Raw genomic sequence first — 27,311 nt, 5'->3', positions numbered from 1 at the left:
CCAGTATCATCTTAGCAAACCTAACATCATAAATATCAACACGGCTGTAATGATATCCTTAAAACATCACCACGATCATCACCACCAACATGATACCACATCACTATCAACGCCCCATTAAAAGCTGCCCTGGAAAGCAACAATCACTTCTACTAATACAACTGTGTCATCACCAACAACAACAATAACAACAACACCTACGCCTTCTAAAGATACTGATGACAAAAGGAGTGTGTTTGAAGTCTGTTCAGAGAAGTCTTTCTGTAAACACTGGCTTCTTATAAATCGAATGTAGCTTCACTTCGATTGAGAATTGTGCGCATTAGACTCGATGCAAGAGGGCAGCACTGACTGTAGTGGACGGTTGGGGCATCTGTGAAGATTAAGTAATAGCTGAAGTCATTATTGAGCAATTCAAACATTTGGGGACATTCCTTGGTAGTTCAGTGGCATCAGGTGATAGTATCGACAACAGTGGACAGTGGTTAACGTTTTCAAACATAGTTGTTCGTCTCATCTGTAACGAAGGTAAGTTTTGTTTCGTTATATGTATTGTTTCGCTATGTGTTGGAACCTCAATGTTGCTCTTCTGCTCTTAGCTATGACTGTTTAGATCCCAGTAATGTGATTGTGGCTAGATCAGTTGATTGATATTGCTTCTGTGTGATTATGTTTATTCATGTATCCGTACTGCGTGGATCGGATAAAGTGATAGAGATATTATAGTATACAGTATATATGGGAGAATATACAAAAAATAACAACAGACGAGGACAGGTGGTGTAAATAACAAAAGTATATATTAGTATGACGCTCGGGAATACGGAAAGTCTTTGACGTTTCGAGCTACGCTCTTCAACAGAAAGAATACGGAGACAAGGAAAAAACACGGAGAAAAAAAAAAAATTGAATAGTGTTCAGTCAACGGTCAATCATAATAATGGAGTATATATATGTTTTGGAAGTCAAGTCGAGACCGAGTAAGATCACCTCTTGAACTCAGTATGTCTGTGAAAACATTCCGAAAAAGAAAGAAGTCCCTGTGCATTGATTTGTTTTGGTGGGGGTTAAAGTATAGCACAGCTATAACACCAATAGCACAAGAAGGGTTGAGACAACCAGAAACAGAGGGATTTTATCATTTACTCTTTTTTTACGACTTTACAATAACCTAGAAGGAAGTTGCTACTGGAATTAGGGAACCCTTGGCACCCCCTGTGGTTAAGATGCTAATTAGTCCTTAGAGGGTACAATAACAGTGACTACTATTAAGCGTCACAACAGATATGGGATCACTAGTGGTTTCTTCAAAACCCTGAAATATTTGTATCGTGGGTCCCACTACCGGATAAAGTTTCAAGTCATATCCACACCCAATACACACACTAGAGAATAGAGAGAGTGTGTATATATATATATGTATATACATACACATATAATTATATATTTGCATACTAGCAAACGCACCTGTCCTTTGGACGGTTTAAGTTGCTTTGGTGGTATTTTCTCACTTTGTTCCAGTTGTCACCTGAGCTCAGCGAGCCGTTTGCTCAGTAGTATCTACCATAAAGTAAGTTTGAAGGAATCAGTGTTCAGCGTTGTTGACAGGAAGAATAGAGTCTATCAAATGATAGGTTTGGCTCTGAATTTTGAACGTTGGTTTATAGGAGTTTTCATGAATGGGTTTCTGACCGAAACTTGACATCTGGAAGGCAGAGTTAGAAACGCGAATTTTCTGTATAGATTGCTGCCAATCAGAGTGTTGACTAATGAGTAAAGAGAGCTTACTTACGCTGTTTACAGCAGTACCCGGAAGGAAGGTATGTAAATTAGTTACGGTTCAGTTCAATTCATTATCACTGAGGATTTTGGTATGAGATGCATGTCTGCCAAGTTTGTGCCAAAACTGCTTTCAGCTGACCAAAAAGACACTCGGGTCTCAGTTGCACAAGATCTTCTTGACTGTGACGAGAACGATGAAAACTTTTTGTAAACTTTGCGTAGGTCTCTGAGCAGGCATCTCCAAGCTTTTGGCAAACTTTCATGCAGTTTCCCTGTTCAACTCCTTTTGCTATGATTAATGCGACGATCACACGCTACACACCATCCTTCCAAGCACTGCTGTAAATAGCAGAAGTAAACTAGAACGTTAAAACGTAGTGCGCTGCAAAGCAGAGATCAGGAGGTCATTATGTGCTAAGCGGCTTTACACTGCATGCTTTAGCATTGTTACTATGGCAACAGTGCGGATACTTATTGATCAGACATCGTGTGCATATTTTCTTTTACTCTTTTACTTGTTTCAGTCGTTTGACTGTGGCCATGCTGGAGCACCGCCTTTAGTCGAGCAAATCGACCCCAGGACTTATTCCTTAGAAGCCTAGTACTTATTCTATCGATCTCTTTTGCCGAACCGCTAAGTTACGGGGACGTAAACACATTAACATCGGTGTGAAGCGATGGTGGGGGGACAAACACAGATACACAAACACACACACATATATATACGACAGGCTTCTTTCAGTTTCCGACTAACAAATCCACTCACAAGGCTTTGATCGTACCGGGGCTATAGTAGAAGATACTTACCCAAGGTGCCACGCAGTGGGACTGAACCCAGACCATGCAGTTGGGAAGCAAGCTTCTTTATTTCATAAAAAATTCGCCATACGGCGTTACATAGAGGGGACAAACAAAGACAGACAAACAAAAAAGCTATGGGCTGGACGCGGACATTAATGAATGAAGATGAATACACAAGAAAGAATGAAAATGGGAGAGACACCAGCGCCCGTCGACTGATAACCTCTCTAAAACTTTGTCCAATACAAGTCGGTCAAATTTATAAAACCAATTGTTAACACCAATGTTCTTCCTCTTTATATGAAGCAACAAGCCTCTTATAAATGTTCATATAATTCACTGGGGCTTTTAGTCTCCCCATATCTGCAACCTCTTTTCACTAACGCCCACGCCCTCTCTAGGCACTCCTCGAGTGACGTGTCGGCATTGCCCGGCGTCGTGAAGAATATTTCTTTGAGGTCAAAAAATTCCTGCGCCACGTCCCACGTTGTGACCTCCACAGCTATCTGCGGAGGCCATTCGGGATCCTGTATGCAGGCCACTGGCCTCTCCCCTAACACTCTTTTCTAATGTTTTTCTACGCCCCTCTAAAGAAGAAAACTAACGTCTCTTCTTCCTCCACAGGAGGGAAAGACATTTCCGCAGTCGACGGCACAATTCCCACCGGCTGTGGCTCAACATTCGTTTGCACCTTTTTCTTTTTTCCGGTGTGAGGGGATGAGTCTTCCGGTTTACCCGGGGGATTCAATCCCTCTTCCACCTCTACATCTATTTGAGGTTTTGGCGGGCTACTATCAATGCCCGCCTTTCTCTTCTTTCCTCTTTCTGTTGAGGCTACTGCCTCCTCATTTTTTTTCCTGCAGAGCAGGACTACATTTTTTAATGGGTGTCTGCTTCTGGGCCACTTTCGTGTCTCGGCGACAATCCTTCTTCAAATGACTAGGCTCCAGGCATTCGTGACACTTGGGAGGTTGTTCCTCAAGGATCACAAGATACCTAGAACTTGCCATGGTCAAATAATCTGGAAAAACCAGACTGTCATCGTCTAACTGGGTCCACAACGTTAATATGGCCTTAGTCCCGACCCAGTCAGCGGATGGCAACAATTTTACATTTAACAATTTAGTGTCTCTGGTGCCACCAAGTCCCCTTTGGATGGTTTTGGCCAACCAAGTCTCTTTTAAACCCGGTGGCAACCCGCAGACAAACGCCCGCTTACATTTTCTCCCACAATGAGAGGAGAGGAAGAAGATTTCCCCCCTCCAGGGGCTGACTGGCGAACTTACACGCCATCTCCGGAGTTCCAAACAACAACCATATAGTTGCATATTTGGAACCCCTGGCGTTATGCTTTATCGTCGGTATATACTCCACCAGTTCCTTTTCTATTTCTAGCCTAGGAAAGGGGTCAATGGTATACAAGGACTTTGAATAAGTCCTTAGAACCATCGTCCTCCTTTCCAAATCTGTTGCACATTCTTTGGGTGGGTTAATTTCTCACACCAAAGCAGTGTTATTTTTTCTATTGTTCATATTTTAACTGCAAAAAAAAGTTCACAGTTAAATGTCTGTCCTCTGGCGTATTTGAATTCCTGACCAATCCTGTACACTCCAATATAGGTAATCCAATAATTGGTTCACAAATACTGGCGCTCGTAGTATAATCCAATTGTCATAAATTTTCAATTTTTTTCCTTTTTTCATAAATTGAATTTGCGACACAGCTAAATTCGCCGTGTTGTTTAAATTAAATGTATTTTGACCTATTCGAACTCCTGGTATTCCTAGGTAATCTAATATAGGTACTCCATAATTACTTTAGGCATAAAAACAGATGTTCCCCGCGAGCTTTGCAGCAAGCAACAAATGACCGTTTACAAAAAGTCTTCCAAATACAGAAAGTCTTCAGAAAAATCAAAAGATAGAAAGAATTCTTGCTGCGAGGTAATGCCCACCGATAATTCTTTACTAAAACAAACGCAACCAAAGGAGAAAAAAAAATGCTTCGAGGCCAATGGAGATACCTTATTTGTAAAAAATAACAATAAAATAACATAGCCCCACTGTACCCCAAAAACAAAATTTCTCCTACCTTTTAAGTTGCCGTACTAATTTCTTTCATGAACTGGAATTTACAACAGAGCCATAATTAGCCGTGTTGTTTCAGTGCGAATTTTCAAATTTTCTTTTTGTTCTTCTTTCTTGGACGGAGTCAAAAGACTCACGTCCACACTGCATGGCTGCAGTAAGACAACTGACGACCGGAAATAGAAGCAAGCTTCTTACCACACAGCCACTCCTGCGCCTATGTATTTATGTATATAGGTATGTGTATCATGAACTCCATTTTCTGAATAGATTCCCAGACGACGACAGACAGACACACAAACATGCACATACACATATAGGATTCCTGGTTTTCACCGAGGAGGACCAGGTTCGATTTCCGGCATTTGAACTCAATTACAGACTCAGGCATGACTGAGTGGTTAAAAAGCTCGCTTTCTTAGAAATCACTTAGTTTCTGGTTCTCTCCCACAATCCATGTTACAGCATCTGGATTCTCCAATCAGACCGTATCGTGAGCTAGAAAAGGGTGAGCAGATGTTCCAAACCACCAATTCTTTCCAATCCTGATTTTTTAGCTAGGGTCAAATTGTAGTCATCCACTGACACTAATGTGTGAGCTGTACACAGAAAGATATCTGGGTGGCTTTCCATACTTCGGGAAGAGAATAGACTAGCTTCAAGGCATCACTTTGACTGCCACTCACGTTTAAAACAACTGATTTGCTGTTCTAATACCAAAAGTCGCCCCCTTACTTCCAGGCGTATGCTTTTATTCAGCAGCGATGCCACTTTAATAAAATATGACAGCTAAAATATGTTAACATCTCATAATCGACCGTTTGAACTAAGGTTGACTGAGTGTGAAAAACTATAGAACTGCAAACATAAGCCTTGCTGTTGTTCCAACGAGAAGACAGTTGCACTCACAAACACCACATAGAAAAATACAACACGTTTTCCGTCTACCAAATTCACTCACGAAGTATTGATCAGCTTGGTGCAATAGTAGAAGATTGAACCCGAAACTACATGGTTGCAATGCAAGTTTCTTAACCCAACAGCTGAGCCTGCACCTCAGTTTCTCACTAATGACCATGGATGAAGGCCGTAACTTCCTGCCCTATTGTAACATCGTTGTCTGTGCCTGAACAATCCTAGGCGCAAATGGCAGCCTTTGGCACGTAAGCTGCATTTGTTGGCTGTTTCTATGTTGTTTGAGTTGTAATGAAATATTCTTCCCCTCCGGGGTGTTGTCCGATTCTTCTCACTAGTACAGTGTGTTAAATATAGCCCAAGCCTGGGCAGTGTGGCATGGAGGGCCGGTTGTTGCCCATGTAGTGTGTCGCTGCTGTCGGCGTTATTGATGGGCCCAAAGGAACAGCAAGGAACGTTACAATTTCGTATCAGCGTCATCGCAGGGTTTGCACGAGTAAAGTTGTAGACAACATTGAACTGCCTCAGGGTCTCCGATTCCCGATTTTTCCTCACTATTTGCACCCGAACACTTTCCCATGGTTGAGTATTGCTACAAGATATCGGAGGTTTGGAATCAGAGTTTTCCATCTCCAAAATGGGTTGCCCTACTACCACCACCATTACCAGGCTGATGAGCTCCATCTGATCGATTGAATTACTAATTAACCCATAGTGGGGACCTTGACAAGTACTTCTACTCCGGACCAGGTTAGACCTGGGACCAATACTGGCTAAGAGGTGATTCCATCCTCTTCAAAACGCTGAAAATCTCCAGCCAGGACCCCATACCGAATGCGATATAAATTCATTCCCAGAACCTGCGTCTTTACTAATAACCGTATTTTATTTAATTCTTTTATATTCTAAATTGTAATTTATTCCTTCTCGTTTTCTTTTCCAAACACCCTTCCTCTCACCCGTAAATACTTTCCATCTTCTTACCGTATCTCTCACTTATTTTTCAGGATATCTCTCTGTTACTCTCTGACCCCTTTCACCTTTGTCTGTCTTTCTCTTCTTCATTCTCTCTTTATATATATTAAAATTCATCTTGTTCCATTGCTAAATCTCCTCATATCTCACCCCTACCCCATTTTTTTCTCTCTTTCATGCCATTTCTTTCCCCCTTCTGTCTACTTCTAGCAACCATAAACCCAAGAATGTTCCAGTTTCCTTTTACCCGTCTAGCTACAATGGAAGTGCTGCTGTTAACCCTTACAATATTTCTGGTTGTTACCTCAAATCAGGAACTTGACGGCTACTACAAATCTTTGGGTACTGGTTATACCTATGATTACCTTCAGCCATCTCCAGCAGAACAATTCTTCTCAACACGAAATCGATTCGACTGTACCGCGCTCTCTCAGAGGAGCCAATCGCAATTTTTCACTTACAACAAAGTCAGCCATGTTTGTAAGAATTACTCACCGCAAAATATGATGACAGTCGTCAGCACGAATGACATGAGCGAGATTTCCTTCTACAGAAGTAAGTGAAGTTTCTTTATTATTACTGTTATTTTCTTCTTTTTTTGTTTCCGCGGTAAGATAAAAGTACCAGTTGAATAGTGGCGGTCGATGAAATCGACTTGCTCCTCTACCTCTGAAATTGCTGGCCTTGTGCCACAATCTGAAGCTAATATTATTGTTGCTTTGTTTTGTTGTTACTGCTGCTGCTATCAGCCATTGACATCTACCTGTCTTATCTTGCTATTTTCTGCCTCGTTGATTCTGTATCTGGTTTCTTCGATTTCTGCTTCTGTTAATCAGCATTTCGATTTGTCTTTCTTGGTCACTTAGTCTCTGTCGAGTTTCATCAAACGTTACCTTTCCAAACCACATCTTTCTCATTCTGTCTAGTGTAACAAAATCTGCTAGGTACACTTCGGATGTAACATTCCATCACAACTGCATTCCGTCTTTCCTAATTTCTTTCGTACTACAGTCGCTAGAGCAACGCATGCCATCAAAGTGACACTGGGGTAAAATATACGAAGCTCAGTATACCCATCATGACTACCCGTCTGATAAGGGTACGCCAGGCACATGCATCACAACCATATGTACGCGACATGGTGATCTCATATCAAGATAAACAGCGCATGACCTCGCAGGTGGGGCCCAGTTAGAATTTTCTTCAGGTCGAGTAGCCCATCCTGCTCAAAAGGTCCCTGAATAAGTTTTGTTTAAGGATGTTGATGAGCAAAACAGCCATGTTTCCAAAGGTGAATTATTCAAACCCCAAAGAGTTCCTCTCGACACATGGCTATGATGCTCCCCCACTACTTCTGCTCATGATCAGAGATGCACATATCGTCAGCCACCAAGGGACATGCTCAACTGGTTAATGTCAAACAACTGACAAGCATATCTGTGATATTAAGCAGAATATTTGCTGTAGCTCATCTTACATACCAAGACAAAACAATGTACATGATAACACTTCCAGTCAATTAAGATCAGAAGCCATGAGAGCCACTGTCTGGTACTGCATCCGGGCATTCATTATTATTATTATTATTCTTTTTTTTTTCTTCTTTTTTTTCAGAGAGCCAATGGATTAAAGCCTATGCCTTATCAATGGGAGCTGGTTCGAAAGTCTATGATTCATTTATGAATACAGGAAGTCCTTCAACCTGGAATGTGGACAAATGCAATGATACCTTCTGTCCTAACTTTTTCCGACATCCCGTTCTTGATTTCTGGAGCAATCTTACAATAGATGAGGTAAGTACAGAAAAGATTTTTTATGCACATTCATATGCACAAACATAGTGGAGGCGCAATGGCCCGGTGGTTAGGGCAGCGGACTCGCGGTCATAGGATCGCGGTTTCGATTCCCAGACCGGGCGTTGTGAGTGTTTATTGAGCGAAAACACCTAAAGCTCCACGAGGCTCCGGCAGGGGATGGTGGTGAACCCTGCTGTACTCTTTCTCTCACTCTTACTTCCTGTTTCTGTTGTGCCTGTAATTCAAAGGGTCTGCCTTGTCACACTGTGTCACGCTGAATATCCCCGAGAACTACGTTAAGGGTACACGTGTCTGTGGAGTGCTCAGCCACTTGCACGTTAATTTCACGAGCAGGCTGTTCCGTTGATCGGATCAACTGGAACCCTCAACGTCGTAAGCGACGGAGTGCCAACAACAGCAATATTTATTGTATTTATTTATAGGTTTTCATAGTTATGCTTCATTAATATATACTTTATGTCGTCGATTTCTTTCCATTGTTACAATTGCTTACATGCCTAACATTTAAAATGCTTACGAAAGTCATTGAGAACAGCCAGGAAAATATTATAAATGTTGAGGAGTTTGGATATTGATATAATAATATTTACGTTTATGAATTTGTTTTGCAAGATTCGTGATGTGAAATCGTGTGTTGAAACAGATATTGTTATATTTCTGGATGGTCATATTACTTTTTCGCCAAATAACCACGCACATTATATATTCGTTCTTCACTTCAGCTTTATTCCTATCAGGGCCGGATTAAGGTCCACATAGGCCCTAAGCACGTAAAAGTTTTCGGTGCTCTCAAGTATACGTAAATGGTTCAAAATGTAAACAAAAATGATTCAAAATATAAACAATAATAAACGATAGAATAAATTTTTATCTTTAAAGATACCTCTCCAGCCTCACTTTCCTTTTCAGGTGGAACCTGAAAAGTCAATGAGGCCTTGACTAAAGAGAAAGATACTCATCTTCGACCCTTTCAATCACGTCCACCACACAACCTCTTTTGTCATAGCCACCAGACAGAGGAAAATTGCCCTCCCTTACCGGCCAAAGGAAGGGGGTGGGGCGATCTTCAGAATGGACTCGGTCGAAAGCCGGATCCGTCCTATACGTGACAACAACTGTTCGACAAAGCTCCGCAAGTCAGCAGTGCCTGGGCACTGTACGAGAGCATGCAGAACGATTTCATCGCTCTGCGTGCATCTCAGGCCAGGGATTTCTGGAAACTGTCCATAGTTCCCGGCCCGAAAGTCCTCCGGAAGAGACCTGCCAGTTGATTCTCCTCGATGCCCTGGATCTCTCCGAGTACGTCATCGCTCTTGCCCTCCACTAATCCCGTATAGATCTCCAAAATGGAACTTCCACAAACCGCATTGCCCGACTGGTTGAATTCTGTAAGCGCTTGGAGATGCTTTAGGCGCCAAGCGCCCTGCCTTGGTCTACGCCAGATCCAGAACTGTAGCTCTGTCAAGGAGACAAGCTTCGGAAAAGCGCATTCAACAACCAGCGACCACACCTGCTCACCGTTAATGTATCGCTGGAGATATCGTAACCTCAGCGCATGTCTGCGCATCATCAGACACGGGTATGCCGGTCCTACAGGCAACTAGTGTTGACAGCAAATGGATGGTCTGACAAGTGGTACCTGACCCTTCCTCAGGAAGCGGAAGAGCAAAGGCGCCAGCCCGTTCAACCACGAAGCGGAGCAAGAGACGACAGTCAGACGGTAGTATATGACGGATGCGATGTAGGCATTTACTACCGTCGCCCGACCTTTCAAGGACAGCTTCCGCTCGACCTATTTCTAGGTGAGACGGGCCACCCTGTCTGTCACCTCACCCCAGTTCTGGTCCAATTAGAGATCCGGATCGAACCAGACTCCAAACAACTTAACAGGTCCATCCGTCCAGCGCCTCACAACGCTGTTCGTTGGCATGGGCCTGCCCCTTCAGATGCCGAGCTGCAGGCTCATTGACTTCTCGTGGTTAATCATTGCTCCTGTCACCGATTCGTATTGCCTTAAGGTTTTTTTTATCTTAGTAGAAGTCAAGACTGTTTCCTTGGATATCACTACAGCTGCTGAATAGATCAAATCATTTAGTCAGTTGATAATTAGGGTGTCTTTTGATGTGGGCATTATTTCTTGTAGGGCACTGTTGTATCTATCTATCCTTTCACAAAGCTGTTAATTTTTTATAGTTAGTGGAGATGTTTACACCGAGTCATATTTATCGACTTTGTGATGTTTTCTTCTATTTTTGTTATTTCATCCCCGTCATCGATTGTAACAGGCCTGTTACGGGGTGTATTATTTTGTTTGTTGTTGCTTTGTGCTTCAGTATTTGCTTATCTGTGTGTTGTTGTTTCACTGTGCTGTATTATATATTTCTGGGGTGGTTAGCTCAGTAGTTATTTTTACATTGGTTCAGCTTTTTATTTGCTCTATGCATGTCTACCTCTGTCGTGTTTATTTCTTTTTGTGGAGCCTGTCTTGTATTTGAGTTGAAAGTTATGGTTATGCTCCAGTAGTATTGTGGCCCTACATTTTAAAACGATTTGCTGTGTAAACTCGGATGTCCTTTTTCGAGCCAAAAATGGATACGAGGGGTTTAAATAAAACAAAGACATCTTCCATGCTACATTTTGTGAAATCTTTTAGCTCCAAAGACTAAAGCCAATGTTTTCTTTTCAATTTGACTGCAGTTTGTTTCCACTTTACTCAAGGTACAGGTAGGATGCGCGATTGCCTTTTCAGTACCATCTGGGAATACATGGAATATGGCAGTTTCATACCATAATCCCAAGTATCGGCAGCTAGTATTATTTCAAACTTCGGATTATAATGGATCAGTAATAAATCAAATTGCAGCAATTCCTTCGTCTCTTTAAAGATTTTGGTGTATGCTGGCGTCCAGTTCCACTGTATTTTAACTTAATCATACCGATAAGTTTACTCCAATCTCCACGGACTAAACGAGACAGGAGGAGACGTGTGGGATTGAGAGTCGCTGAAGAGGTCACACGATGTATGACGAAAGACTTCAGAGAAAGGTCACTAAAATAATAATGATATAGTGTGTGTGTTTATTTGGCAAAAAATGACCATCCCGAAATCCAACAATATAATCGAAAACAGGCCGTAACATCAAAGGCAGAATGTTCAACCAACACAATGAACAGTTGAGGTGTTACCTTAGTTCACTGGAAGTGAACAGCTGGTACCGTAGTACATCTCCAGCGTTAAAAGCTGTGCAAATAATAATAATAATAATAATAATAATAATAATAATAATAATAATAATAATATAATAATAATAATAATAATAATAATAATAATAATAATAATAATAATAATAATAATAATAATAATAATAATAATAATAATGTGGAACCTGAAGACTAAAACAATATCCATTGTCATAGGTACCCTGGGAATGACAGCGAAACGGGCTGATTACTACCTAGTTCAGATACCAGGAAACCCCAAAATGGCTGAAGTTCAAAAGATAGTGCTCATGGGAACTGCCCATATCCTATGTAAAATACTGTCTATGTGATCTCAGATTTTAAAACAAACGCATAATTTTCTTATGATTTCTTAAACATTCTCTATAACAACACTATGTACAAATCCAAATATATGGTACCCTAGGCATAGCACCTACATGAACTTCTAACTTGTTGTCTCTTGAGGTCTCTGGGTGAGACTTGGATCCAACTTGTACAAATGCAAAGCAAAAGTCAAACATAAAATAATAATAATAATAATAATGATGATGATGATGATGATGATGATGATGATGATGATGATGATAATAATAATAATAATAATAATAAAAGGTAGAACACCTACAAAAATCAGTATTGCATGGAGTAACAAAATTTCCCCGCAGGATTCTTGAAACACGACCAGTAAACAAATGACACCTTGGTTGTGGGCTGCGGACACTTGCCCTCATACCCACCAAAATAAGCTGTGAGTTTTCATCACAATAATACTAATATTTCCGGATATGTTTTTATTTTCTAGGTGAAATTGGTGATATATAAAAACGAAACTGCTGTGGTTAATATGGTGTTTGATGGACAAAATACAACCCTTCAAAGCTGGTTCTCTCTTGGAACGCTGAAGAGTTCTCCTTGGTCCGACCTACCTGCAGCTGATGTGAACTTCTCAATGGTTGGAGATAAGTATGAAACCTTCATCACTCTATATCTTCTAATGACTTGTTTTTATATTTTGCGTTCGAAACCCTTTATGATCAACATTCCCTTCTACTCTATTGGTATCTATGAATACTCCGGATGGTGCTCGAGAAATAAAGAGTTCACTGGTAATGAATAGCTGGCACCGTAGCACATGTCCAGCGTTAGAAGCTGTGCAAAGACAATAATAATAATAATAATAATAATAATAATAATAATAATAATAATAATAATAATAATAATAATAATAATAATAATAACAACAATAATAGTAACAATAATAATAACAATAACAATTACAATAATAATAATAATAATAACAATAATAATAATAATAATAATAATAATAATAATAATAATAATAACAATAACAATAATAATAATAATAATAATAATAATTTATAATAATAATAATAATAACAATAACAATAATAATAATAATAATAATAATAATAATAATAATAATAATAATAATAATAATAATAATAATAAAACTACTAAGTAACAAGAAGAAAACAAAAATACTGTACAAATACAGCATTACAGAAAAAGACTTACCTGAGGCAAAAGAAAAACTAAAGCAAGACATCCTTGCCAAAGCACAGAGGATCCGCCGGTATGAGAAACGCCAACGTTTCTTTGAACAAAACAAACAGTTCAAATCCAACCCCAAAAAACTCTACCAAGAACTGGGTAAAAATAAAATAGACATTACTTCAGCACCAACAGCAGAAAAACTAGAGAAATTCTGGAAGCAAATATGGTCGGTGAAGCAACAACCCCCAAAAAGGACCATTAAAACAACGAACTTAGCACCTGAGCAACTCTGGGCCCCTATAACAACTGAAGAGGTCACCCAGACACTGCAAAGACTAAGCAACTGGAAGGCACCTGGACACGACAAGATCCCCAATTTCTGGTTAAAACACCTGCCAGCAATGCATAAAAAGCTGGCAGAAAACTTTAACAACATAATAGCAGATCCAGAGACAATGCCTGAATGGCTCACAAAAGGGAAAACCATCTTAATCCCCAAATCCACGGAAACGGAGAAACCACAAAACTATAGACCTATAACCTGTCTCCCTACGATCTACAAAGCCTTTACTGCAATAATATCGCAGAGATTGAGTAAACACCTGGAAAATAACAACCTGTTTCCAGAAGAGCAGAAGAGATGCTGCAAGGGCTCATACGGCTGTAAAGATCAATTATTGATCAATAAAGCCATAACTGAAGACAGCCGCAGAAAGAAGAAAGGCCTCAGTATGGCCTGGGTGGACTACCAAAAGGCTTTCGACAGTGTTCCCCACACGTGGATTCTGGAAACACTAGCCATAAACAAGGTGGCACCAATTATCATAAAATACATAGAGCACTCAATGAACAAATGGCAGACAGTGCTACAGCTCCAAACAAAAGAGGGACTTGTGAAAACGAAAGCCATCCCCATTAGAAGAGGAATATTCCAGGGAGACACGCTCTCTCCACTCCTGTTCTGCCTGGCACTCACACCTTTAACAGAATTGCTAAATAGAACTGGATGCGGTTACAAATGCTATGGAAAAACAGTCAGCCACCTTCTATATATGGATGACCTACAATTATATGCAAAAAACGACAAAGAGCTAGAAACACTACTACAGACAGTACACGGCTTTACCAAGGAAATAGAAATGAAATTCGGATTAGAAAAATGTGCCAAAGCAACCCTGAAAAGAGGAAAATTAGTTAAAAGTAGCAATATAACACTAGATAAAGCCAATGAAATAAGAGAACTAGACGAAAGCCAACCATATAAGTATTTAGGAGTCAATGAACTAGATAGGATACAACATACACAAATGAAAGAAAAAATAAAGAAAGAGTACTATAGACGAGTTAGATCACTACTAAAAACAGAGCTCAATGCTAAAAACAAGATAATAGGTATCAACACTTTAGCTGTCCCAGTTATAAGCTACAGCTACAACATCTTTAACTGGACACTAAACGAACTATGTAAAATAGACAGGAAAACAAGAAAAATAATGACAGGATATAGGATGCACCACCCAAAATCTGACATAGAAAGGCTATATATACAACGCACAGAAGGTGGCAGGGGTCTTATACAGCTAGAAAACTATTATAAAATAACCACTATAGGACTGCAAAAATACCTACTCCAGAAGCAAGGGAAACTAATACAAATAGCTACAAAACACGAGCAAAACAAATAACTGTTTTCAGTATTTAAGGAAGCTGACAAATACAAACAAGAAATCACTCTACCTAACAAATACGAAGAAGAAGAAGAAGAAACAACAAAAGCTATAAAACAAATGAAATCCAAACTAAAATTAGAACAGCAACGGACCATGATAAAACGATGGCAAGAAAAGCCCCTACATGGTAAATACTGGGCTAAACTAAATGCGAAAGAAATAGACAGAGAAAAATCCCAGCAATGGCTGAGAAGCTCAGGACTCAAAGCAGAGACTGAAGGATTTTTAATTGCTGCACAAGACCAAAGCCTCCCCACCAGAAATTACCAAAAACACATAATGAAAAGAAATATAACAAGTAACTGTAGAATATGTGGAGATCGACAAGAAACAATAAATCATATTATCTCTGGCTGCCCAGTCCTGGCTAAGAAGGAATATATCCACAGACACGACAGAGCTGGGACCTATATACACTGGAAGCTATGCCAACATTATGGAATAACAACAGAAAAAAGATGGTATAAACACACGCCAGAAAAGGTCACAGAAAACGAGAAAGCAACCATACTCTGGGATATGCCAATACACACAGATAGAGAAATTAAGGCAAATAGACCAGATATAGTTGTCAAAGATCATGAAGAAAAAAAATGCTTTCTAATTGATGTATCAATACCAGCAGATGACAACGTTTCTCTAAAAGAAATGGAAAAACTTTCAAAATACAAAGACCTGGAAATAGAGATAACTCGAATGTGGAATCTAAAAACAGAAACAATTCCTATCATAGTAGGTGCCTTAGGTATAATAAAAAAATATTCAGACAAATACATAACAAAAATAGCAGGACTTACAAATATATATAACATACAGAAAATTGCACTACTGGGTACTGCACACATCCTACGCAAAACACTTTCAATACAGTAAACATAAGAGCACCACAGCAAACCACAGCACATACCCAAGGCGCACAGAGCTGCGCTCGGTAGTGAAGTGAAAGCACGTTATAAAAATAAAACTACTGAATAATAATAATAATAATAACAATAATAATAATAATAATATTAATAATAACAATAATAATAATAATAATAATAATAATAATAATAATAATACGAAAACTGTTGACAATGCATAGAATGCACCACCCTAAGGCAGATATAGAACGTCTTTATCTGCCAAGAAAAGAAGGAGGCCGAGGCCTTCTACGGCTGGCATTATCAATGAAGGTAGCCACAATTGGCCTAGACACCTATCTGAAAAACTCTGAGGACTGGATGATAAAACTTGTCTTAAAACATGAAAGCAAGAAAGCATCTTACTCAGTAACAAAACAGGCAAAAGAATATCTAAGTGAATTCCAATTGCAACAAATTAAAGAATTAGACGAACTAGAAACACCTGCAGAAAAAGCTAAGCGCTTGAAAACCCGTGCTAAAATTGCTGCCTTAGCTATTATGACTGAAAAATGGCATGGAAAACCTCTCAATGGCAAATACCCAAAGAGAGCGAATAATGCAGATATTAACAAAGCCCTTACCCACCAATGGTTAATGGCCTCTGGCTTGAAATCAGAAACAGAGGGGTTTATCATAGCAGCCCAAGATCAATGCCTACCTACAAAGAACTACCAGGCCAACATATTAAAGAACGGCAGCTCCCCATTATGTCGTATATGCCAACAACAAAATGAGACCATCGATCATGTTGTCTCCATGTGCAGTCTGCTTGCGCCTACAGAGTATCTCAACAGGCATGATAGAGCTGCACAATATATTCACTGGGTAATATGCAAAAACCTGGACTTGCCCCATGATAAAAACTGGTGGGAACACAAACCACCCCCAGTACTTGAAAATGATCACATTGCACTCCTCTGGAACTTCACCATTCAAACTGACAGAAAGATAGACGCAAATAGGCCAGACATCATACTGAAAGACTTCAGACAAAAATCATGCCTCCTCATTGATATGACTGTCCCAATCGATATAAACGTATCTGTCAAGACCTACCAAAAACTGAGCAAATATAAAGATCTTGAAATAGAAATTAGCAAAATGTGGAATCTGAAGACGAAAACAATACCTATTGTCATAGGTGCCCTGGGAATGACAGCGAAACGGGCTGATTACTACCTAGCTCAGATACCAGGAAACCCCAAAATGGCTGAAGTTCAAAAGATAGTGCTCATGGGAACTGCCCATATCCTACGTAAAATACTGTCTATGTGATCTCGAGTTTTAAAGCAAACACATAATTTTTTTATGGTTTCTTAAACTTTCACTTGAACAAAACTGTACAAATCCAAATATATGGTACCCTAGGCATAACACCTACATGAACTTCTAACTTGTTGTCTCTTGAGGTCTCTGGGTGAGACTTGGATCCAACTTGTACAAATGCAAAACAAAAGTCAAACATAAAGTAATAATAATAATAATAATAATAATAATAATAATAATAATAATAATAATAATAATAATAATAATAATAATGCCCGGATGCAGTACCAGGCAGTGGCTCTCATGGCTTCTGATCTTGATTGGAAATGTTATCATGTACATTGTTTTGTCTTGGTATAAAAGATGGGCTACAGCAAATATTCTGCTTAATACCACAGATTTGATTGTCAGTTGTTTGACCTTAACCAGTTGAGCATGACCCTTAGTGGTTGACGATATGTGCATCTCTGATTATGAGCAGAAGTAGCGGGGGAGCATCATTGCCATGTGTTGAGAGGAATTCTTTGGGGTTTGAATAATTCACCTTTGGAAACATTGGTATTTTGCTCAACATCCTTAAACAAACCTTATTCAGGGACCTTTTGAGCGGGATGGGCTACTCGACCTGAAGAAAATTCTAACTGGGCCACACCTGCGAGGTCATGCGCTGTTTACTTTGATATGAGATCTCCAAGTCGCGCACATATGGTTGTGATGCATGTGCCTGGTGTACCCTTATCAGACGGGTAGTCACGATGGGTATAATGGGCTTCGTATATTTTACCCCACTGTCACTTTGATGGTAAGGACTGCTCTCTCACTCAATAATAATAATAATGATAATAATAATAATAATAATAATAATAATAATAATAGTAATGATGATGATGATGATGATGATAACAATAATAAAAGAAAAAACACCTACAGAGTCTATATCAGCGTTTCTCAACCGGAGTTCCCAGAACCCTGAGGTTCCGCAAAAGGTTCCTGGGCGTTCTCCGAGAAAGAGTGGGATAAGCTAATGCCAATTTCATGATCGTAATATTACTGTACATGCACAACATTTTATTGGTTATTGTAATATTGTAATACAGACATCATCTAACCCATTATGTTATCAAAAATTATAACAACCATATAGGAGTGGCTGTGTAGTTAGTAGCTTGCTTACTAACCACATGGTTCCGGGTTCAGTCCCCCTGCGTGGCACCTTGGGCAAATGTCTTCTACTATAGCCTCGGGCCGACCAAAGCCTTGTGAGTGGGATTTGGTAGACGGAAACTGAAAGAAGCCCGTCGTATATATGTATATGTATATATATGAGCGTGTGTGTTTGTGTGTTTGTGTTTGTCCCCACTCGCCCCAACATCGCTTGACAACCGATGCTGGTGTGTTTACGTCCCCGTAACCTAGCGGCTCGGCAAAAGAGACCGATAGTATAAGTACTAGGCTTACAAAAAATAAGTCACAGGGTAGATTTGCTCGACCAAAGGTGCTGTTCCAGCATAGCCGCAGTCAAACGACTGAAACAAGTAAGATAGTAAAAGAGTATATATATATATATATATATATATATATATATATATATATATGATATTTACCACGTGAACTACGATGAAAAAATATGAGAAAGGTATGATATATAATTTTTGGGGTGCAGAGGTTGCTTGAGACATGTAGTTTATTTTAAGGGTAACGCAAGGGTAATATGGTTGAGAAAACACTGGTCTATATAATCAGGTATATACGCGTCTCCTTAATTTCTAACGTTATAAATCAATAGTATCAGCTTAATCTAGAAATTAACAGCATCAAGTAACAACAAGGCAGTGATCAAGCTGAATCATTAGCATGCCCAGCAACGGCGGTGCACCAGCATGGCCGCAGCTCTGAGCTGAAACTATAGAAAAAAAAAGTACCCAGTTAAATGCTTTGCGGAATTTTGTCTATCTTCACGTTCTGAGTTCATAAATGCCACTGAGCTCGTCTTTGCATTTCATCCTTTTCGAGGTCGATAATATAGTACCATTTGAGTACTGGGCTCTCTCTTGGGAAGCTGAAAACCTCTCATTGGCTCGACTGACTGCAAAGCGCTGTGAATTACTTCTGAATTGCTGGAGCTGTGTACGTAATTTTTATCACTGTGCGCTTCTTAATTACCGTAAATCCTCGAGTATAGTCCGCCTTTGAGCATAATACGCAGGGTATTTCTAGGGGGCTGTACCTCTGAAAAACCTAAACCTTGTGTATAATACGCACCCCTTCTCTAACTTGAGTCAAGGAGGTCTATATAAGATCCTTGGTTTGTAAACATATATACAGTAACGTCCTTTATTATTATTGTATATATAACATAATGCAAACGTGTAGCTTTTTGTGCACTTTGCAGAAAATAAAGAAATAACAGTAATAACGTGAGTGAAAAATAAATATTAAGTAAATTGCCTTTACATATTTATCACTTAGAAAATTTTGCTTAGAAAATATTTTTCATTTTTAACCTCGTATATAGCACGCACTAGAAATTTTGACCTTTAAGTTTTGGGAAAAATGTGCGGATTATACTCGAGGATTTACGGTATTTACATTCTGAATTTAATGTTTAAAATCTTTTCAGATCAGTATTTACTTCTGTCCTACTGGTGTATATATGGTGTATATATGGTGTATATTCACTTCCCCCTAAATTTCTAGCACTGTGTTGAATATTATCATATTAATCTAGAAATTAATATCAATTAATATTCACCTGTAAAAACTAGCGATTAAATTCGTTGCATTATTTTATATTATCTCATCGCATGCACAAATACGCAAACACACACACACACACACACACGTATAAATACATGGATGTCCCTCTGAAAACACTCGGTTCAGTGATTATAAGTTCGTGGTTCAATTGCTCAACCAGGATTACTCGCTACTAATTCATTGAGCAGGGATTTCACGTCATAAAACGACTGAATATTCATAGTCATCTTCGAGATAGACCGAGATCCATTTACTAACGATTAAATTTGACAAAATGTGTAGAATTTTCTTTCCTGTTCTGTTCCTGATTATTCAATACATTAATGAAAAGAGGCAGAGAGCTGGCAGAAACGTTAGCACGCCGGGCGAAATGCTCAGCGGTATTTCGTCTGACTTTACGTTCTGAGTTCAAATTCCACCGAGGTCGACTTCGCCTTTCATCCTTTCGGGGTCGATAAATTAAGCACCAGTTGTGTACCGGTGTCGATCTATTCGACTGGCCCCCTGCTCCAGGAATTTCGAGCCTTGTGCCTGGAGTAGAAAAGAATACATTAATGAAAAATACATTGTTAATGATATTTAATGACATATTGAGATATTGTGACTGATGATGGTTAATTTGACAATCAATCGAGAAGTGCAGAAAGATATGTTGGGTAATTCGTCGTGTATCTAGAATTGAAAAAATGGTTAATAACCCCTGTGAATGTAATAGTTTCATCTGCTAGAAATAACAGTCATTAAATATCGCTAAAATCACTACCTACAGTCTTAAAAATAAATGTAGAGATGTTGCCTCAAGAAGAGGTTGCGATGATTAGGATCGCTGTGACTATAGGTCATTCTGGATCGGGGATGACCCCTTTGAAATACCCCTTAGACGGAGGAGTAAGGATAGAACATTTGATTTTGTTCGGGCCCTTTGCGAATGCTGGGTGGTAAGAAGGGATGAAGTTATTCTCAGGCAAAAAACCTGGTTCAAATATTTGCAACAGAACTGTCCCCATTAAAGACCCCCTCACCCAGTGACGAAGCTGTAGTGTTAACCTGATTAACAAATAAAGTCTGCTACATGTGTATTGGGACCGTCCGGCTTAGTATTGCCCTACACACAGATTACATCTACGAAACTTTGTCTCACAAAGATTTTCGTTCACTGTAAAGCAGAAGATAGTATTTTACCAATGCATCACCGAGCAGTGTCGGTTCGAACTTGGGAACCTCACAATTACGTAGTTGCCAGGCAAGCTTTGAAACTACAACAATTGATAACGACAATAACAGAAAAATTAAAACTGCAACAGTACCTTCTTTTTTTTTTTGCCTCCTTTGCAGTAGCAGCAGTCGATTCTCTGCGTCATCTTACCATTCAAATTGTAATGACGACGCCGGTTGGTTCGTTGTTCTTGAAGATAGTCTCTGTGAATGGGGTACTTTTCCTTATTATCCTACAATAATCTACTCAAATGGAAATTCGAGTGTCACATGGAATAACGGTAAGTATTTTGTCATTTCTTATAAATTGTTTCTCTGTCACATTAATACAGTGAGTAGTAAAAGTCTAATTATGATGGCATGGAAAATACAGGAAACAATTCAGGAAATATTTCGGTATTATTATAGCATGGGTCTCACAGTACTTAACAAAGAGAATCGCTATGTGGTGCAATATTACACGTGTGGATGTGGAAAATTTAGTACGGCGGGGTGGCTGCTGGAGAGTTCCAGGCATTAGTGATAACGCCAAAGGCCTGGTTGGATGTCCAACCTTCCGTGTTCTTTCACAGGGCTTAGAGAAACTGAAGGACCGCAACAATAGCTGTGTGAATCTGAGAGGGGAATATGTGGCATAAAATCATAATTAACTGATCCTCCTTTATTTTCTTTTACCCAAAGTCAGGAACTTTTCAGTACCTTCCCTTCTTATACAACCCAAGTGGTGACATTTATTTCACTTAAATTTAATTAACATTTCCTTTCTTATTTCAGAAATTTAATACTCTTAACATTTAAGATAATATTGAAGCTAATTTATACTTGAAATTTAATTTACTTGAGGCTAGTATGAGCGGAATAAGTAAAGCAGTTGAAGGGCTATTCAAGAAAGGGAAAATTTCTAGCGAGATTTTCAAGATTTTGAAACCCACTGTCAGCAAATCAAGCGTCTATAAAGTAATCAAACGAATAAAAAAGACAGAGACCGGTTTTTGCTTACAAAGAGTGAAAACTACTCCACTTCGACCGGTGAGAACTCAAAGACTCATCAAAAACACCAAAGAAAAGATCAGGCGTAGCCCAAAAAGAAAGATCAGAAAATTCACTTCAGAAGCTGGTACAAGCAATGGAACTGGCCATAATTTGTTGAAAAATAAACTTCACTTATTCCCATACCAGATATCAAAAGCACATCTTTTGTGTGAAGCCACAAAGAAAATAAGACTGCAACAAGTGAAGTTTCTTTTGCAAAACGCTGAGGGATGGCACGCAGCCACCAACACCGTGCACAGATGAAAAGTTATTCAGTGTGCAAGCGTGCCACAATCCACGAAACGATCTTATATATGCAGTGAATGAAGAGGACATTCCTGTCAAGCAAGGATTATCCTTTCGGCGGCAGAAGCTTGCATTCATATTGGTGTGGGCAGGTGTGACATCAAATGACATGAAAACCGTTTAAACTTCATTGAAGAGGGTGTAAACATCAACTGAAATGTTTATTTGGACATATTAAAGGATAAAGTACAACTTTGGATTATTGTAACAATGGGGGACAATGGTGTAACTCTCCAACAAGATGGCCCAACATCTCATACGGCTAAAAAACTCCAAGAAGGGTGTCGAGAGAATTTCAAGCCGTTCTGGACGAAAGAGTTCAAGCCGTTCTGGACAGCCTCTTCAGCCAATCTGAATGAGATGGACTTTGGCATATGGTCTGACCTTCAGAGAAAAGCCTGTGACAATTCTCACACGAGTGTCAGAGCACTTAAGCACTATTTCCGAAAATACTAAGACGACATCTCCAAACAAACTGTTCATGCCACTTGCTCCCAAGTTGCTCCTACACTCCGGCAGGTTGTCTTCGGCAAGGGTGGATATACTGGAAATTAAATATATCATCTTAATCTACATTTTCTGGGCTTTATTTGAGCATATCTAAATAAGATGAATGATTTTGTATTAAGATGTTATTTGAATAAATATATGACTACATATCGTCTAATCACCCCGTATAAGAAGAGACAAAAAATAGCAGACGTAGGAATAAGACATCCGATGAACATATGACGGAGCTAATCGAAGGAAAGTGTAAATATTTTTCTTCTTTTACTTGTTTCAGTCATTTGACTGCGGCCATGCTGGGGCACCGAATTGAATTTAAGGGTTGTCGTCGAAGAACTCGACTGAGTTTTTAAAGTCTAGTATCTATTTTATCGGTTACCTATGCCGAACCGCTATGTTATAGGAACGTAAACACATCAACACCGGTTTTCAAGCGGTTGTGGGGGACAGACACTGATACACGCACACTCATACATACATATATATACACACACATCTACGACGGGCTTCTTTCAGTTTCCGTCTACCAAATCCCCTTACAAGGCTTTGATCGGCCCCGAGGCTTTAGCAGAACACACTTGCCCAAGGTGTCTGCAGTGAGATTGAACCCAGAACTATGTGGTTGGAAAGCACGCTTCTTACCTTACAACCACGGACTAAAGTGAATTTCGGCCTAAAGTTGTAATCTTGTCTGATGGCACTCCGTCGGTTACGACGCCGAGTGTTCTAGTCGACCCGATCAACGGAACAGCTTGCTTGTGAAATTAACGTGAAGTGGCTGAGTACTCCACTGACTCGCGTTCGCTTAACATAGTTCTGGAGGAGATTCATCGTGATACAAAATGTGATGAAGGTTGGTTGTTTGAATTACAAGGGGTTACTCATTTCTGGCAGCTGGGTGAACAGGAGCAAGCTGAAATAAAATGCCTTGCTCAAGGACACAACGTGACGCTGGAGATCGAAGTCGCGACCTTAAGATCGGGAGCTAAATATCCCTAACCACTTAACCATGCGCCTCCCCGTCTGATAGAACGCGTATATCCAGGAATTATAGTCATGGTGATGTTTGAAGATGGAACTGGTTGAGATGTAGCGTAGATATAAATATTCTTAAAACTAACAGAGATACTCGGCCTTGCTCGGGATTAAAATGGCATAGTTTTTTTTTTATTGTTTTACGTGTTTCAGTCATGTGACTGCAGCCATGCTGGAGCACTGCCTGCTAATTATTCTATCAGTGTCTTTTGCCGAACCGCTAGGTTATAGGTATATTGACACACCAACATCGGTTGTAAAGCAATGGTGGGGTACACACATGCACACACGCACGTTCGCACACTAATATACACATGTATACGACAGTGCTCTTTCAGTTTCCGTGTACGAAATCCACTCACAAAAAGTGGTGGGGTTTGACGTGCAGGTGTACTTGTAAACATTAACCGATTTGGCTGGTATTTCTAGTACGTCCTGCTACCACTGAACAGGTATTTGCGAATAGCTGTTACGTGGCTGCAGCGCGTGCTACACTAACCCTTACCAGAGTGCACAGTAAAAAATCTGATTAAAAACAATCAAGAATTTGCAAACGTTATTGTCGGGCCCCTCGTATCATTACTAATATCTGATACAAGTTACCGCCCCTTGTATTTATTGTCCGACATGTTTGTTTATATTCGCAAGTGCCCATTTTCCATGTTTTATTTTTTGATATAAAATATTTAAAAATAGATGAATCTTCATAATTTTTTGCATGCTTCATTTATTTTGAATATATTTCCCATTTCCATAATTTATTTTAGAAATTAGGCGTCATTTTCTTGGAGAGGTGCGCTTCTAAAGAAGCGCCGAAAATTGTACGCGTACTGTTGCATAGACATGGTGGGTTAAAATCCTAGGCGAATTGAGAGTAGTCTATTTATGTTAGGGGCACAGAATTTCGAGGAAAAAATCATAAGAAAATGTGTCCTAAGTCAAAGAGAATTTGGTGAAATTCGGTTGAAAATTGTAGGAATAAAAGTGGTTCACACAACACACAGACAGACAACTTGCCTTTTAATATATAAGATTTATTTATTATGCGCCCTTTCCTCCGACCACGAGTCCGCTGCCCTAACCACTGGGCCATTGCACCTCCATATAAGATACACTATTTGTAATCTAAGTTTTAGATACAAAATAGTAAATTGGGATCTACAGTAGTATATTAAGGGTCTATTAAAATATTTTGTTTTAAGTGTACTTAAACAACGGCTTGGTTTCCTTCTCGAACATTTTACATAGTTCAACCTACACAAGGTAATGAGTGGAAAACAAAATAGGGATTTTGAAAAAAAGTATTTATAACACTAGTTTTTAACAAAAGCAATGAAATGGGTCCATAGATGAAAAATCGAGTCACAACTGAAATAGTATGAAGTAGGAAAGAAAGTCCTGTCGCATTTTTCCTTCGATCATTTTGCGAGGATTGAAGGTGAAACAGCATTAACTTTTATCTCTAATATTTTTCTTTAAATGTAGATGACGTCACGCAATGGTGGTTAAATCCATATCGCTTATACCCTTTTATATGAGTTTAGATCAGACATATATAAGGTACTGCATGCTGTATAAATTGAAATAGGAAGCTCTGATGAGTGAATCGCTCATCATTTCATTGCTTCTCAGCTTAACCAAAGAGTTTTCTTCTGTTCGTCATTGATGAGCAGGCTTGCTACTGGTTCTGGGTAGAATCATCACAAGCGATAAAAAGTAGATTTCCTATAAATAATATGCAGAGATAATGATTAGCACCCAAATGAAAAAGGGTAATCCATCTCTTATCCAGTATTGCACTCGAAAACTGTTATTCTCCTTGTTTGATGCGATATGAAGAGTGGGTTCAATCATCGAATCTTCAATGCGAAAAAGAATTGCTGTCAGTTAGAAGCACAGCACGAACAATTGCAGGGGAGGTAACCATCGTTGATGAAACGTAAAGAGGGTTGTTGCTCTTACAGGATAACACAAGGCACACATTACTAATGTCACTAAGGGAAATTTTGGCACAAGCTCAATAATTTCATGGGGAAGGAGTAATTCGACAATACCGACCCCAGCACGTAACTGGTACTCATTTCACCGAGTCCGAAAGGCGTAAAGGCAAAGTCTGGCCCTTCAGAATTTGAAGTCAAAATGTGAAGACAGACAAAATGCTGCTAAGCATCCTACCCCGTGTGCCAAAAATTCTGTCATTTCACTGCCTTAATGAGGAGAATTATTATTTTGATTAAATATATAAATTAAATCTAAAAACGCATTTGCTATTACTGGTATTGGTCTTGTTATTTTTGCTGTTAGTGTTGTTGTTATTGACGTTGTTACTTTTATTATTTTTTTCCAGGTTTGGAAACAGCTGACTCCATGGCCATCTTCATCCGTTTGGTATCGTAACTAACCAATCAAAAGATCTATTTTATATGACGTGGCCACACGGCTTCTGTCAACCAAATTCACTCACAAATATTTCGTTGTATAGTAAAGCCCGGGATTATAACTAGAAGACACTTGTCCAAGGTGCTGCACAGTAGGACTGAACCCGAAAACACGCAGCTGCAAAGCAAGCTTCTTAACCACACAGCCACACCTGCATTTCTGTGTGTTTATGTGCATGTATGCATATTATATGTGTGTACGTATGCAAGTGCATACGTACAGGGTGTCCCAGAATTAACTATTTCAGTGAAATCGGACAATTTCTTTGGAAACTCACTTTTATTTATGTTTATCAATTTTAATGTTAAAAATGTATAAATTTGTAATTCTGTCTATAATTTTATAATTATTATTATCAATTTACTTTTATTCCTGTTAGATGCAACTTATCTGTCCACGAAAGCATTTTTTTTTCCTATTTCGCTCCAGTTATTTTCTCTAGGATGGGGAAATAGTTTGGCTGAAATTAAATAATGCATTCAGTTACCATTGCAGGAGATAATTCCTAAAATGCTTCAAAAGGTTTTGACGTAATATTTATAAAGCGATTTGTTATGGTATTATAATTAACTAGCAATTTATAATTTTGTCATTAAAAAAAAAAATTCGCCTGATTTCAATGAGATAGAAAGTTAATTGTGGAACACCCTGTATGTGATAATCCTGCTTATGTGTGTGTCTATATTAACTTTCTCTTTACATCATTTATTTCACTTTATTAATTAATTACTTATTTATCAAACTGCTCCACAAGGCAGACAAATTGAAAAAAAATTAATATCAATAACTTACGGCACTATGAAAGTTTTTTTTTCCAATTTCTTCTAGAACAATCCGTTAATAATGAAATTCCTCATTTCAGTCGTTGGTCTCTATGTAAATGTAAGCACCTCACCCACCCACACAATTTGAAACCGGTTTGGTAAGTTTGATAAGTGTTAATGCACGAAACTCTGAGTCACATTGTAACTTCTGGTGATTAAATAATAAAATATCTAAAGACA

The 27,311-nt window shown here is 39.0% G+C and overlaps 1 protein-coding gene across 1 annotated transcript; it reads left to right on the top strand.

Moving 5' to 3' along the window:
• Positions 1-27,311, top strand: LOC149130591 (uncharacterized). The gene is made up of 6 exons (XM_089343887.1): positions 1-528; positions 6,772-7,116; positions 8,176-8,354; positions 12,403-12,563; positions 21,109-21,269; positions 26,216-27,311. Exons 2-6 carry the CDS (start codon positions 6,789-6,791, stop codon positions 26,263-26,265), a joined length of 879 nt encoding a protein of 292 aa, XP_089200013.1. The 5' UTR covers positions 1-528; positions 6,772-6,788; the 3' UTR covers positions 26,266-27,311.

This window comes from Octopus bimaculoides, chromosome 28 (assembly GCF_046866305.1).
Source record: "Octopus bimaculoides isolate indiv1 chromosome 28, ASM4686630v1, whole genome shotgun sequence".
In the NCBI taxonomy this organism is placed as follows: Eukaryota; Metazoa; Mollusca; class Cephalopoda; order Octopoda; family Octopodidae; genus Octopus; species Octopus bimaculoides.
This window is presented reverse-complemented; position numbering and strand designations above follow the sequence as displayed.

Excerpts from the sequence above, each read along its gene's own strand:
- LOC149130591 (XM_089343887.1), top strand. The coding sequence starts at position 6,789 with ATGTTCCAGTTTCCTTTTACCCGTCTAGCTACAATGGAAGTGCTGCTG. Across the intron at positions 8,355-12,402 it reads GCAATCTTACAATAGATGAG|GTGAAATTGGTGATATATAA; the intron begins GTAAGTACAGAA and ends TTTATTTTCTAG. Across the intron at positions 12,564-21,108 it reads TTCTCAATGGTTGGAGATAA|TAGCAGCAGTCGATTCTCTG; the intron begins GTATGAAACCTT and ends CCTCCTTTGCAG.